Source organism: Tachypleus tridentatus, chromosome 7, assembly GCF_004210375.1.
Source record: "Tachypleus tridentatus isolate NWPU-2018 chromosome 7, ASM421037v1, whole genome shotgun sequence".
NCBI lineage: Eukaryota > Metazoa > Arthropoda > Merostomata > Xiphosura > Limulidae > Tachypleus > Tachypleus tridentatus.
In genome coordinates, this window is record NC_134831.1 from 180,589,597 (window position 1) to 180,605,584 (window position 15,988).

Here is a 15,988-nt window from a genome sequence, read left to right on the forward strand (position 1 = left end):
TACCCCTGGTTAGTGTGGGAATATTCACCACTAAATTTTGCATAATTGTATACTGTATTGCCATATAAGGTTTGTTTAAATAAATAAATCGGTGTCAGCCACAGCTACCTAATCTGAATTGGAATGTTATGAAGAAAGGTGTTTAGAAACCTTTAATGGAGCAATTATTGACATTGGTAATGTACTGAAAAATTGGATGATCATGGGAAGTGCTATTTTGGAGAATCAACCCAAAGTAATGACCCTTTAGAAGGTGTTGTGACCCAAGACTCTACATTTGGGATTTAAATCAGTCATACAGAACTTTTTAATGATAGTTCAAGACTGCATGTCCAAGGGTCATGCATTTGAAACTGCTTTTGTTTGTCTTGTGGACAAAGACTGTAAACATGAACCCTGCTATTCCTCATCTGTCAGATGAACAAATGAGTGCCTGTGCTATCTAGCAAATATTGTAGTTAGAACTGGACATTGTCCAGTGACTTTCATTTATTTTGAATCACTGGTTAAGTAAGATGTAGACTATTGCTATAATATATACTTAGCAATTGTTTCAGAAGAATAAATTCACAATGTTTCTTCAATTGCCCTGATCCTCTATCTCAATATAGAAGAATAATCAAACATTTTGGAATTGCTACAGCAATTGTGGCTAGACCTTAATTTCACTGTCTGATGTTGTTGTATAAGTTGAGTGGTAGTTGGTTTTGCCCCATGTGTAAAAAGAGATCCCCTTGTGTTGAAAAATAAAGATGGGTGCACAGTTAGAGAGCAGAGTGTGGTGTTATGACACTTAAGGTAATTTAGTAGAGCTACCAATATACAGAAACACCAAATGATGATTAAAAACTAACTTGAGATGTAGGTTTCAGTTTTTCAATGTGGATTTTCAAGTGTTCCATTCAATAGCTCTTTAATTTCACAGTATATAAAGAAATACATTTGAATGAGTTTGATTTGAAAATGGACTACGAAAAAGTCCATCCCAACTTCAAATTAACTTTTCAGAAAAAAAAACTTGTAAGGATAGGGGAGATTATAGTTTGTTCTTTCCTTTTCACACACTGTTGTTATAGCTTGAATGTTTTCACTCTTACTCCAGGAGTATTGTGAACCCAGAGATTACAAACCAATGCTGCACAAGGACCATGAAGAAGATCTTCGCCACTTTCATGCTAAGTCCAAATCTTGGAGTGGAGACTCAAAAGCAAAAGTAGCTGTTCGTCCAGGACTAAAATTTTAACGATTGCCATCACCTAGTGTACATATTTGTGTGTATGAATGTGAGTGCTAGCAAGGCCTTTTATGAGGACAAACTGTTTTGAGTATGGAACCATGCCAAATTGGAGTGCTTAATTACTGTACATAAGTGTTTTTAAACTTGTGTTTATGGGTTGGAGAGAGGCTTGATAGTTCAAGCTGCAGAATTTATCTCTGTACATCTTACCAGTGAGTAGTTGCTCAGTAACTGTTTTTGTTTTTCAGGTATTACAAGAAAATATTTCAGGTATTAAAGTGTTATAAAAAATTCAGTTAGTTGGTTATGTTATTATTTAATATCCAGTGTTTAATGTTTTTAATAGCAAGGTTTAAAACTCGTTCTAGAGTATTGCAGACCAGTAATTAGAAAATTCTGGGAAGGTAAGTCTTTTACTGAACAAGATAGGTAATTAGAATTCTGTTAAATTTAATTGATAGAAAATGACACTGTCATGTACTTCTGAAGATCAAACATTAATGTTTTTATAAACGTACATGCCAAAGTAAATAACTATTAACGATGTCTTAGATTTTTATTGGGTAGAAATGGAAGGTCTGGTTACAAAAGTTTTAAAATTATATACATGGATGTACTAAAAATTGAAGAAATAAAGAATTATATTGCATACAAGTTTCTTCACTCTAGCATGTTAATAGACACTTGTATAAATATACAATATTTATATAAGTAGTTATAAAAATAATGGTTAATGGAAAATTTCTATACCTGGAACTCAATCGTAAGAAAAATCACAATTTATTTTATCACTGTTAAGAACTTGTCCATTGAGATTGAGCAAAGTAAATCACTTCCAAATGTATTCTGTGAGGAAATTTAACTCAAACCAAGAAACTATTGAGATTTCTATTCATAAATGCATACAAGTAATTCTTCTAGCAGAATATGAACTACCCACAGTAAAAGAAACGAAACTCCAACATTTCAGTGTGCAGTTTATTACGAAAAGCCCCACTTCTTCCTCTCCTCAGATCTGAATATTTCTCCTGCTTAATGGCTCAACCTCAATCACTAACATGTATACAACACCAGTAACTCCGTGAAGTAACTTGTTGAATCAAATAGTAATCCTGTAGTTTCAACTTTTTCTTTGCTCTGACAATCTCAAGCCCTTTTTCCAAAGGCTTTATGCAAAGCTGCTATTCAAATGTGAACCTACAGGGGTTTAACCTCCTGTATACAAAAGTTAACTTTTCATTACAATGATTACATATGATAGGAGTAATGAAATGGAGTCCTTGTTTTTAACATACTTGCTATGTTAACCACACTTATAATGCACCCTTGATATTACATCTAGTAGCTTTGTGGAACTATTGTTCCATGGCAACTTAAAACAGAATTCAGGTTATATAATGATCTGACCACTAACCCGCTTCTGTGACTGTCCTTAACTGAAGAATGAGGTATCCACGTATCTTAATTCATACAAGTGATGTGATTCCAGATATTGATTATTTATGTTAATTCCTCACATCTATATAAAGTTTTGTATATTACTATCATTCTAAACAAACGTAGACTTAATCTATATCTAATGAACTGTGCAAAATGTGATATTTTAATAAAACCTGACTAAAGTAACTGTTCACTGTTTTTTTAGCAAACTAATTTGTAGTGCATAGTTGAATCAGGGTAGTAAAACTTTCTTCTAGGGTAAAATGAATTCTACAACTATAATAATTAAATACTTTTACCATTATAGTTGTATATTTAAGTTTCTAGAATGGGTTCCATTTGTATTGAAAAAAAAAACGTTATCCAAAATTTGGATTGCTTACAGAAAGTGACCATATGAACAAATGTTTCAATCGTGACTTCAGTTTCATGCATTTCAAAATATGACAACGAAAGTACATACTTTGAGTTTTACAACCTTGTTTCCCCATGTTAATTTATGTAAAAAAATATTTTGTACATTTCGAGCAGTTAGAGTTGTTTAAAAAAATTATGGAACTGGGAAGGATTAATAAAGCATAATTGCACCCTCTGGGTTCTTATCTGTTGTGGATTTTGGCTGCCTGTGTTCCCACACGTGGTTTTGAGCTAGTTTTATTATAAAAATATTTAAAACGTAGAGGACGAGTGCAACTATGACAAACCAAAAACTAGAGCCGAGGCGAGCCTGGCCTTCAGATGTCCACTTGTCTCCAATCTCCTCTTCTGTCATAACATTCTTCTGTAACTTTACGTAATACTGGACAACCCAACTAAGAACAGCAGCTAAGGAAGCAACAGCTGTGAAAAACATAACATAGGTAATGTTAACAGAAAGTTATTACAGTAATGCCATCAGAACAATATAAACTTTCACATCTTAATCCTCAGACACCATTCTGCTTTCATTATGAGCAGGCTACAAACATTGTAGTCCTGTTAAGTAATGCTTTGCTTGTTACAGCAATCCATGTACAAAATTTACATATAGAATTATCCATGAGATTTTTTTGTCAGTTCTATGGTTGAACTAAGTTAATTCTAAAACTACTTTGCAACAAGTTACATGTAGGTCTATGAATGTATTAGTTGTTGGGTCCCTAATTATACGAATTAAACAAATAATACTACCAACAACTGTTAAGCACAAAGCAACATACTTGGTACAGATAAACAGTCATAGGTACTAAACCCTAACAGCTAATGTTGTAGGCCCTCAGGGCTTATTGGAGGCATGCATTTAATCTTATCTCACTAGCTACTATGGGAGTCTTCTACATATTTCAGTTCAACTTTTCTGTTATATAAAGTTGTTCTTTGCATAATCTAAATTTTAACACTTTGCTATCAAACTGTAAGTTACTTTTCACTCCACTTTATGATATAAACAACTCAATCCACTGGTATTCAGACTTTGGCTTCATGAGTATTGTTCAACAACCTGCTCTCAGGTTATAAAAGGTTTTGTACTAAAATAAGCTTCTGAGAAGTAGAAGGAAAAGTAAACGAGAAACAGAATATTGTTAACTATATTCTCTAAGGACGGGAGTTTCTTCACAAATATAAACTTACAGATTTCAGAATGAGCTGCAAAATTCTTAGAACAAACATCTTTATGGTCCCAACTCCTTGGTGTTGCTCATAAATGAACATTTGAGCATTCTTTACATTTTACAATGTGAAATACGCCTAATAAATGTCTGCTTTGTGCTATCTTCACAGGGAACCACACCCCAGATTTTAGTGTTGTTAATAGGTATGCTTACAAATTACCTATAAGGGGCCCTATACATATTACAAAGTGACAATATACTAATCCCAAAACAGTTATTTAAATACAACTAAAATCACTATTTTCACATAAGTTTATAAATTTGTGATTACAAGTCTAAACTTGACACTGAAAGGTGCTTACCAGTTAAAGCAAGTTTAAAGGTGTTTTTTTGTTTTCAAAATAATCTTACAGATCAAAAATATACATATGTAAATAAATGAATTACAGTAAAATAAATGTATTTATAACAATATAATGCACTCTATGAAAACACATTCACAATTAATCCATCACAATCTAAATGAATTTTCAGTTCCCAGTTAAGGAACCAACAGAGGGTGCTAAAGTGCTATTTTATTTAATCTAAGGAACAAAAATTAACAGTATGAGCCTAAAAATGTGTTTTTTGAACACACACACAATACCCCTCTCCATACCTAAAGATTCCATAAAATTCTTGAAAGTTCAAATGGAAGAAAGAAAGAAAGATAAGTGCAAACATCTGTATTTTTTATTGATATTAAAAATTACAAGTTAGGAGAATAAAACAAGTCTCCTAGATGGCCTCCCTCCACATTTCTGCAGCCTTGCATGATCAGTACTCACCTCTTTAAGCCCCCGTCCCTTACTGTCCACGTCAAAATTTGTTCACATGCCAATGATTTAAAGGCAAGAACCCAATAGGGAAAGCTTTTCATATGTTTGATACAAAAGTAGTTACAGCTAACACAATAAAAAGGTTTTACTAATACCCTAAATGTTTTTAAAGTACCTGGAAAGTACTAATGGTTTATTTGGTGTTTTGCCAATTCTCAGAAGTAGAGCATCTGTCCTTCAAACCACTTTCAATGAAAGTACAATATGCATACAAAAAGTAATATTCTGAAGTTGCTTAGACTTTGGCTACATGCCAAATGTCAAAAAATCGAATACTGTCAACAAAAGAAATTGGCCAAAACTTACTGTGCACCTTTTCTAAAAGATGTGCTCTTAAAACTCACCTCCTATAAGGTTCCTTAGCTTTCCATGTACACTTTTCTAAACAAAATGTATTCTTAAAACTCACCTCCTATAAGGTTCCTTAGCTTTCCATGTACACTTTTCTAAACAAAATGTATTCTTAAAACTCACCTCCTATAAGGTTCCTTAGCTTTCCATGTACACTTTTCTAAACAAAATGTATTCTTAAAACTCACCTCCTATAAGGTTCCTTAGCTTTCCATGTACACTTTTCTAAACAAAATGTATTCTTAAAACTCACCTCCTATAAGGTTCCTTAGCTTTCCATGTACACTTTTCTAATAAAATGTATTCTTAAAACTCACCTCCTATACAATTCCAAAGATAGAGACCCACCATGCCCGTGATTAATTCAACTGGTACAATGACAGTGTTGATAACAGCAAATATAGCTCCAACCAAACCAAATACCATAGACAAGGCCACACAGATGATGGTAAACAACCAGAGCCCAAACACCATCAGTGTAGGGTTCTTTAGAAGCTCTGTTTTGACTATAAAAAAAAAATTAAATAAATTAACCCATGTGCACGGATGGGGTCAAAATGAGCATACTGTGACCTTTTACAAAGTATCAATGAATGTAATATTATGTATTTGGTGTATGAGTTACCAATTTATTCCTTTTACCTTACACTACTGACTTACTTAGTAACAGCTTGTGATGGAGTAAATACCAGATAAAATACATAGAAATACTGAATAAAAACTGTAGACATGTATTTTAGGTCATAAAATGTATGCAAATAAAATATTTAAACAAAAATATTTTTATTTTTGACACAAACACCACCTTGCACACTGACCCACTGGTATCTTGGTCAGACTTACATTGGCAGTTCACAGACGTATAATGGATAAAAACACATTTGTAACACATCCAATTTTTTGTACACATCAGACTTGTATATTTTACTAAAGGCTTGCCACAGTCTGCATAGGGACACTTAATAAAGATGTTCAGAATTACAGCAAACATTCTTTCTCCCACACACTATCACTCCAATGGGTTGACTCCATGTACATTCAGATAAATACAGACAACAGTTCAACAAAATACAAAACATACCAAGTATATCAGGCCTAGCATGGTCAGTCTTGAATCTTTAATAGTTGTCTTTACACAAAACTGTTTTTTTTTTCTTTTTATCAAATACTCCCAACCTTTGAAGACTTACAGTTAATAATATTTATGATAGTATACACTGCTAAAGCCCATTACAGTATAATTTATACTATTATAACAATGACAAGACAAAAATAAAAACATTGGAATAATACAAGTTCAATAATTCCATTCAGTTAAGTTTATGCATCTCGAGTGTCTAATGATCTATAACGTTATCTGAAGTGCATCTGGTTATTCATTTATCAAAACAATCTTGGTATTACACTTCTTGAGATGTCACTTCCTCATAGAGTATGTTACAACACAACTAGGTTGATCTAGCACTAGTGTTTCATTCCAGTGTTCATAAAATCTCCTACTATCCTAGACCATTATTTTGAAATGTCTCTCTTTTGTTATGGATTTTCAGGTGTCACTTGATAAAATCTGATCCACCTTACCAATAGCATTCCATACCCGTTTGACTGGAATTAAGTCCAGTAAACACGAAGGTCACTCCATCTAGATAACCTTTCCAAGAAATATTTTGACCATTCTAGCACTTTAGGTGACACCATCCATTAGGCTGCAGTTAGGGCCAAGTACACAAGAACTTGGTAATACAAAGAATCACAGGATGTGGTTATTATATACTGGGTCACTAACCATACTATTATGTATAGGTTGGTATGCTAACTAAAACATTCATACACCATACTTCAAAGATTACCACACACATGCTGTTTCATGAAAACACAGATTCTCTCCAGACCCTATGACCTTGTTGCAGATTGGTCAATGAACGTGTTGTTGGCACTACTACTACAGGTGGACTGTTTTAGTTTCATGTTAAAAGCAATGGGTGTTTTATTGTTACATCTATTTCTTACCATATATATACTGAAAGAATTATTTATGCTCATTTCAAAATAATCCACGTTAGCATACATTTTATACAATTTGAAAATGAAGCAGAGAATACTTGTCTCTCCAGTAGTTTAAGTATAGTTCTGTTGAATATTTGTATAGATTTACATTAAGTCTGCATAGTTCTAGCAAAGATACTTACAAGGAGATCAGCTACTCAACAACAACAACTGTTAATTTCTTGGGGTATGCATGTACAACCTTTGAGATGCACAGCATGAACCCTCAGATTCACTGTTAATTTGGTAGCTGTTTTTGAAAGAATTGATTCATATTGTTTCAATGGTGTTGTCTTAAAAATAAGTACGATACCTTGTGTTCACGGTTTTAATAGATTTGTTTAGTGCATATTGACCAACACTGTTAAAACAGGAATATTTATATCACAAGTGAGTAGTCTTCAGATTAAAGTAATGAAGAATACCCTTTATTTTAAGGACTAAACTTAACTTCAAATTCAGTATTGTAGCTTACAACTAACCATTATAGTGAGCCAGAACCAACAAATATAAAGTTGTATACTTGTGTTGTGAATGATGGTCTGTCTTTGTCCAGGTGTTTCAGCCAGAACTAAACATTTAGTGGAATCTGATAATCAATTAATTATTAAATACATTCAGCTAACTAGTTATTCTCACGAGACATGGATAACTGAAATGAATAAAAATGGAAACAATAACTTCAATTTTTTTTTTTTTTTATTTGTGACACTGATTAAGCTCAACAATAATAAATTTATCTAAAAGGGAATATTTTAACAAATAAATAAAGTCATTACATCAATTAACTAATTACATCAATTACTGTAATCAACACTTAGAGATAAATTATTAATCAAGTTTTCTAAAGCCTGTCTATGGTTCATCAATAATTTGATCTCTAAGTCACTTCAAAGGGAGAAGACTGTACAAGTATACATTATATGAAGTATGGGCCACTAATCTATCTGATCTTCATAACACTAACTTAAGGATGTGAGTGATATGATATTAAATGTTGTTTCTTGCTGTGTTTTAAACATTTTGCTACAAAAATTCCAGTTAGAGACGTACAAAGCAAACAAATTTTTAGAAGCATAAATAGAATACTAAAGTTTAGTAACAAGTGTGGGAAGCTACTAATTAGAAAACTAATAATAATTGTTTTATTATGAACTCAGTTGGTTTACATGGTTTAAAAATGAGCTTAGGCTTGGCTTACTTGCATTAATACTGATTTCTAAAACAATTTTTGACTCTTTTTACCTGTTTCTATAATTGTCTTTTTTTTCCCACTATCTTTGTTACGTAAATCTGTTCTCCTGTGCCATTACCCCAGACAACACACAAATTATACACAACACAAGAACGTCCCAATCCTTGCCATGAGCTAAGTGAGGCACTCAACTTTAGTTATTATGGATTAGATGGGGGCCATTTTATCACAACCACAGGAGTTGCATTTTTCTTTTGAATATCTAAAATAGGCTCATGTCCAATCTTTGATTTAATGAGAAATAACTTTTATAATAAAACAAGGTTCATTTTAAAATATTTTACTTTCTCACAACATTCAAATAGTGAAAAAGAAAAACTCATTCAAAATTAAAGTGGCCATCTTACCACCACCTTCCCATACAAAAAAGTAACTATTTTACATTTGCCAATTAGAAATAACCCTAATAATAAATGAAAACTTACAACATAATATGGAGTCAGGAAAGCTGAAAACTCAATCTGTTAAACCTGCCTTAAAACTGAAAACTGTTTGTCTAGTAGAACATTACATTTTCATATGATCATATTTTGGAATATTTCATTTTTGACAAATTCTTTGAACAAGTTTCACCCTATATTTTCATGTATATATTATCATAAAAAAAAAAATGTGTCTTTAAAGTTTCTGATGCACTGCACAAGAACAAAGGTTTTTAAGCTAAAACTGCATCTTGGTTTAAGTTTTTTCCTCCTTGCAGACTACCTTGGAACTAAAATCACACCATTCACGATGAATAAAATACACAATGTAATAATGTGCAACCTCAAAATCATGTTTTATTCAAAAATCCTTAGATATTTTCTGCCACATCAAGGTCAGTCACAAACTCTTGTTATGCAGGTCACAAAGTTCAACTTTAAAAGAATCCTCATACCTAACTCTGTCCCACTTTCAAAAAGAGGTCAACCATGCAATGATGTACCTGGAAAATGAACAACTACCCAAAGTAATGACACCTTACAAGAAGAGGTTTACTGTCCAGTAAAACATCTGGATTTTCTACGTGACAGTGACATGAATTGTGAAGAAAACTAAATTAAAATAGGCTTACTTGCACACTACACCAAGGTAATAAACATTATTTTAAAATTTATTACTAAGGTATAATTCACCAATTTCTGAAAGAATATCACACTTATATTTATTGTGACAGATTCATTTTTTCAGTTTTTGTTATTTAGTCATCTTACATTAACAAATTTCAATATGTATTTAATATTATCATCATGTAATTTTAAACACCCTGTGAACATGCAATATGTTTTCACATAATTTACAACATTGTCCAGTACTCAATTTCAAGCAATTTGGTATATCAGAAGTTTTCAGAGGGCCCATAGCTACTACACAGTACCTATCGATTAACTGGGTGGAGATCTGTAATCAGGATTCTAAACATTCTGAGAGACCTTCAGCTGAGATAGTACAAAAACCAACATATAAGACCATAATACTGCACTATATCATGTTTTAAAAGTAAGACTTCAATCTCTTAGTTTTACCATTACACTTTGTCCACTGGATCAGTGATTTTGTTTTTTTCCCAATGTTCATTCTACTGCTAGAAAAACACACTGAATAGATTTACAGGGGGCCATGCAAGTTACTGAGAAATATGAATAATGGAAGCCTATACATACACATACATGCACATAAATAGTTTAAAAAGGCATACTTTGGACACTAAACCTCAAATCATTTTGTCTATCTTAGAAGCCTAATAAAATTTGGCTGCCTGTTCTAGAAAGTAAAAATACCATGGTTATAAATTACAAAAACGTTTAGGCTGTTTACTTAACAAGTACATAAATACCCTTGTACTTCACAATGGCATTAACAGAAACAACAGTTTCCATATCAGTTTGTGAGAGGGGATTGTACTCACTGCATTGTAATGGTGGTTAAATGTTAAAAAATCTAACGCAAGTAAATTTATCTCAAGAGCTGTGTGAAACAAGATATACAATATTCCAAACAAACTACTGATTCTTCATTGTATTCACTGTTAAATAAAAGTAAAAAAACAAATTATTCTATTTTTGTGTGTGTTGGAGAGTGTAACTTTATTCCACAGAAGTCAAAATACTAAAATAAATTTTTCTAGAAGTATTCCAAGTTTCATTTTTCTTATATTATTGCCCTTAATCTCACAATTATTAATAAACAAATACTAGTAATTATAGTGTAAATTCATCTAGTACAGTGTGTGTTCTGTGGAAATTACTAAAATTGACCTGTATAACTTGAGATGAGACATTAATCCACTGAGGGTCAACAGATTAAAAATAAAAAGCCATAATCAAGCAATGTTCACACACAGTTTTTAAAGACATAGAACATAAAATGAGGTTTACATGCATTTTTTTTAATCAGGTTTTGACAGATCAAGAGACAGTAAGCAGCTATTTACAAACTGCCAAGTTCCTAATATTGCTTCTTCCCGTAAAGAAGGTCATACGTGTTGCCATATAACTTATAAGCAGTTTTTCTTTCTCCTTCTGTAGTGGGAAAAATTCTAATCCAATAAACAATTCATTCAGATGATGGAATACCCAGATTAACACTTGGGCATGTGCCCATAAACTCCAAACAAGACAAAACAGATAATGGCCAATGAAACAAAACAACCTGTTTACTATATTTATGAGATAAAGTACAAAGAGAGAACAGCTAAGGTTCAATTACTAATCATTTTCCAATAGCACCCATTTCCATTTTCATATATTTGACTTGCACATCAATCGCATATTATTATATCAATTGGGGGGGGGGCAGATCCCCCTAAATTAGGCTGCTAAAAGTATCTCCTGATACTTTCAATCATTCATTGTACAATCTGCATGTCTAGCCAAGCACCCCAACTCTTTCATACACCAACAAATGAGACAGTACTGTGATACGATTAGTTTTACAGCGAGTAAACATTCCGAGGACACGTAGTATTGTGAACATAGATTTAAGAATGACTGGTCGCCATTTATTGCTTTAAATATTTTAATAACTTGTTGTTGTTGTTGTTGTTGTTTTTTTTAATGGAAGAGAAGCTTCAATATTATTAATGCCCAGGGCCCCAATAATTCTTAATCCAGCCCTGAATTCCTGAAAGATAAAAAAAAGTAAATCCAAAGTTTTTGATAAATCTTTTTTTCTCAAGGTCTTTTATTATTTGTATACTGAAACCTTTGAAGCAACAACAAAAGTAAAGGTTTAGTTTCATAAAATAAATGGAATTTTGCTTATCTTTTTTTAAATCATGAAACAACTATTAAAGATTTATATCTATTACTTTTTAATCTGGGAAAATTTAAGCAAAGTCATTAAACATTAAAATGTATTCTAAATACAGCTGGTATGAGTTTTAAAACTATAAGTAAAGTACAGAATAACGTTTCAACCTTCTTAAGTCATCTGTTAAAATATTAAGAAGCATATGAAGGGGTTGTCCATTCCAAGATGCTGGTTACACTTAATAGAAGAAATATAGGTGATCTGGGTCCCAACCTTATTGTTAGAATAAATAATAAAAAACTGCTTTTTCTCCTCTTTAGTGGTAGAAAACAGATAACTAATCTCCATCTTGAAAATATTTATAATTATTATTAATGTGGTACAACATACCATTCTGAAATTTATTCTAGTACTGCACCAAATGTCTCATGAGTCTTTTTGTTGTGCTATTGGCACCATATTAACTGATTAAAGTAAGACAGCAACTGTTTGTTTTAATATAATTAATACAAACTCTAGTCTCTTCCTTTTTTCATTTATTAACAGAAGTGGTATGTGTGTGAATGTAGTTGTCTTATCACTAATGTTTTAACATTATTAAAAAGGACATGGATAGCCAGGGATTGCCGAAACATAAAATGAGATGAATTCCCCTTATTGAAAAAAAAAATGTTTAGGTTTGTTTCACATGTTTACATACAACCACACAAGGGCTGTCTGCACAAGTCAGTCTTAATTTTGAATTCACAGACTAAAGGGTAAGTCATCTATCTACTCAGCAGCACCCAGTGCCAACTCTATCTAATTGGCTATTTTTGTCTGACCAAATAGGAGAATTTGACCATTGTTCATAAATCAACCTAACCTCTAAATCCAAAGTAAAATATTCCTTTTTTTTTTTTTTTGTAGTAATGAAATGCAAACAATGTACATGGGGATCAACGGTTCAGTGCACTGAATTAAGACCAGCCTAGCTTGGCAAAATTGCCACAAAAATATAGAATAATCAAATACTGGCTTCTGTGTAGCTGTTTAGTCAATTAATTATACATTTCGTTTACTACTAGTATTAATATTATGTGAGTCTTTTAATTTTTAAAGTTCTTTTTAACCAAAAACGACAGTCTGGTTTCTTAATGTTATTATGGTTTAAAGTAAAGTTGAGTAGTTAACACGTATACAATTTTTAAAAGCAACTTATATATTAAAAAAATAATTACTGACTGATTAATTTATTATTTACTATGTTTGAATGAATGAATAAATAAATAAAGTACGTGACTGGATTTTCTTCGAAGTCTAGATACATTTTTTTTTAATTTTATTTCATTAAAACTATTATTATTAGACTTACATTTATTTTAAAACTTATATCTGTGAACTGTAACTAAGTAGTAATACTAATGCTAGCTAAATCTCTCATAATAATTCAGGAAGCTACTAACTCCAAATATGGGATTTTCTTGGTCCTAAGCCATAATCCAATACTTTCTCTCCTTTGAACAAACCAAAGTTAATTGTCCCAACAAATTTTTTATCTTCACCATATGATGAAGTGGAATTTAACTTGATTCCTGTTCGTATTGGTTCTGCTTCAATCCAAGACTGAGTCGCAAAAGATGCTGCTAAAAATGCTAAGCTAATACAACATACAAAGAACGTTAGAAACGTTAGAGCTCTCTTTACTAGATCCATCTTGACTTTACTTTTTCATACATGAAAATTATTAAGTCTGTTATACAGACAGATGTAATAATAAGCAAAGAATGGTTAGCAAATATGAAAAATCACGACACGTATTCACCCGTATCCTTAACGACCTAACCTATCCCAAACCGCACTCGTAACTTCTCGGCCGATTCTAGTACGAAATCATCCGAAAATTTCCGAGCAACCTGAACTGAAGTTGTCATATTCAGCTAATTTTTTATATTGTCATAGAGGTCGCTTTAGTAGCTTAAGAAAAAACAACCAAAAACACCAAAATTAATTAATACATTGAAACTTTGTACCAAGTCACTTGTATTCCAAAAATTTAAACAATTTTCATAAGCAACAGTCATCAGTTTCTAATGACAAAGAAAAGATAGATTTAATTTGAATAATCATGCAATTAAATACAAATACACACTTAAAATCAATTTATAGAATTTGACATTAAAAAAATGTACTTTGCTGTTTTATAACATTTGCAATATTTTTGGAGAAAATAAGATAAAAGTTAAATTTTTATTTTTTAATATTAAATAATAAGCAGCAAAAATTCATTTGAATTTGCAATTTGAAGACAAAAAATTGTGTTTGTTTCAAGAAATAAAATAAAATAAAAAATAAATAAAAATAGCGGTGCACGAGTTGATATGCAATAGTCAGCTTTTTGTCTAAAGCAGATTCACATAAAACTTTAATGCCTGAGCACGTGTATATAAAAATCTTCAAGAAAAAACAAAACATACATTATTTCGAAACTGTTTTTTGGTTGAATTTTGTACAAAGCTGTTGTTGTTGTTTTGAATTAAGCACAAAGCTACTCATTGGGCTATCTGTGCTCCACCCACCACGAGTATCGAAACCCGGTTTTTAACGTTGTAAGTCCGCAGACATACCGCTGAGCCACTGGGGTGCTTATACAAAGCTACACGAAAGCTATCTGCACTAGCCGTCCCTAATTTAGCATTGTAAGACTAGAGAAAAGACAGTTAGTCACCACCACCCACCGCCAGCTCTTGGGCTACTCTTTTACCTACGAATAGTGAGATTAGCCGTAACCTTAAGGCACCCTTACGGCTGAAAGGGCCAGCATGTTTGGTGTGAGGAGGATTTAAATCCACGACCCTCAAATTACAAGTCGAGTGCCATGCCGGGCGTAACTGCAGATATCTGTATAAATATGATTGTATTGTCTGTTGTCTAATGTAATGTCCATGTAACTAATTCGCAAGACTACGATGGATCTTCACAAATTTAGCATGATGGTTTGTTGGATCATGTGGAGACGTATACAAATATTCCGTTTCACATTTTCGTGTTTTACAGTTTTATGGATTTTTTTGTTGACAATTATACATAAGGAAAACAACTTTCCATGTCCTAAGATAACATTTCATTAATAGTGAGGTTACATAACTTCCGTCCGACTGGTACTCCAGCTAGTCAGTAAACATTTTTCCAGTTTTGTTGTTTATACATTTCATTTTATACTTTCAGTACATAATCTAATAACAATATTACGCCCTTGTCCAAATTAATGGAAACAAATGGTCATTTTACAATATTTTCAGCATAAAGGCCGGTGTAGGCTCGCTGGACCCGCTGATTTCCTCAATTAGTCATTTTTTCACACAGACGGCGTCATTAGCTGTGTTTTGCAGTACGGTCGATCTATTTTTGGGATATATGAAGAAATTTTGAGGCATATTACGTCATTCGAAATTGTGTTAGAAGGGCAAGGAGACCAGTCAAAGAACAACTTCTTACCAACTCAATGAAGAAAAAACGGTATCAATGGGGTCTGAAATACAAGAACTGGATGCAAGAATAAAGGAGGAAGGTGTTATTCAGTAACGAGACTCAGTTCTTCGTACAGGATCAAATAAGTCTGCATGTTTGCAGATCTCCAGGTGAGAAACTTCGAGAATCTCACATCAATCAGTTTGTAAAACATCCCTTGAAGATGTTTGGGGGCTTTTTCAGCTACTATGGCGTCGGAGGCTTACATATCGTAGAAGGTATAATGCGAGGATTACAGTACATCGAAGTTTTGCAGAGAAGAGTCGTTCCAGAATTGAAAAAGAGATTTCCAGATAGATCTGGCATTTTCAAGCAAGATCTGGCTCCGTGCCACACATCGAAACTTGTGAAGAATTTTATGACTACAACGCGAATAAAGGTGCTGGACTGGTCTGGAAACTATCCGGATTTAAATCTTATTGAAAATCTTTAGGCGATTTGTAGAGAA

General features: G+C 32.5%; 2 protein-coding genes across 4 annotated transcripts in view; one reads left to right on the forward strand and one right to left on the reverse strand.

Annotated features, from left to right (window-relative positions):
• LOC143257385 (M-phase inducer phosphatase-like) overlaps positions 1–1,883 on the forward strand; it is a 32,968-nt gene extending 31,085 nt beyond the window's left edge. For all 3 annotated transcript variants that reach the window (XM_076515973.1, XM_076515974.1, XM_076515975.1), the window contains one exon: positions 1,103–1,883. In XM_076515973.1, coding sequence (XP_076372088.1) covers positions 1,103–1,243 — 141 coding nt within the window. In that variant the 3' untranslated portion in view covers positions 1,244–1,883. The remainder of the gene's footprint in view (positions 1–1,102) is intronic.
• Positions 1,778–13,922, reverse strand: LOC143257386 (clarin-2-like). Its single transcript, XM_076515976.1, has 3 exons — positions 13,476–13,922; positions 5,816–6,004; positions 1,778–3,517 (listed from the first exon to the last, which is right to left on the reverse strand). The coding sequence occupies exons 1-3, from the start codon at positions 13,723–13,725 to the stop codon at positions 3,246–3,248; spliced, it is 711 nt and encodes a 236-aa protein (XP_076372091.1). The 5' UTR covers positions 13,726–13,922; the 3' UTR covers positions 1,778–3,245.
• Between the last annotated feature and the right edge of the window lie 2,066 nt (positions 13,923–15,988).

Excerpts from the sequence above, each read along its gene's own strand:
- LOC143257386 (XM_076515976.1), bottom strand. The coding sequence starts at position 13,725 with ATGGATCTAGTAAAGAGAGCTCTAACGTTTCTAACGTTCTTTGTATGT. Across the intron at positions 6,005-13,475 it reads AAGAAAATCCCATATTTGGA|TCAAAACAGAGCTTCTAAAG; the intron begins GTTAGTAGCTTC and ends TTTTTTTTATAG. Across the intron at positions 3,518-5,815 it reads TCTTTGGAATTGTATAGGAG|CTGTTGCTTCCTTAGCTGCT; the intron begins GTGAGTTTTAAG and ends TGTTTTTCACAG.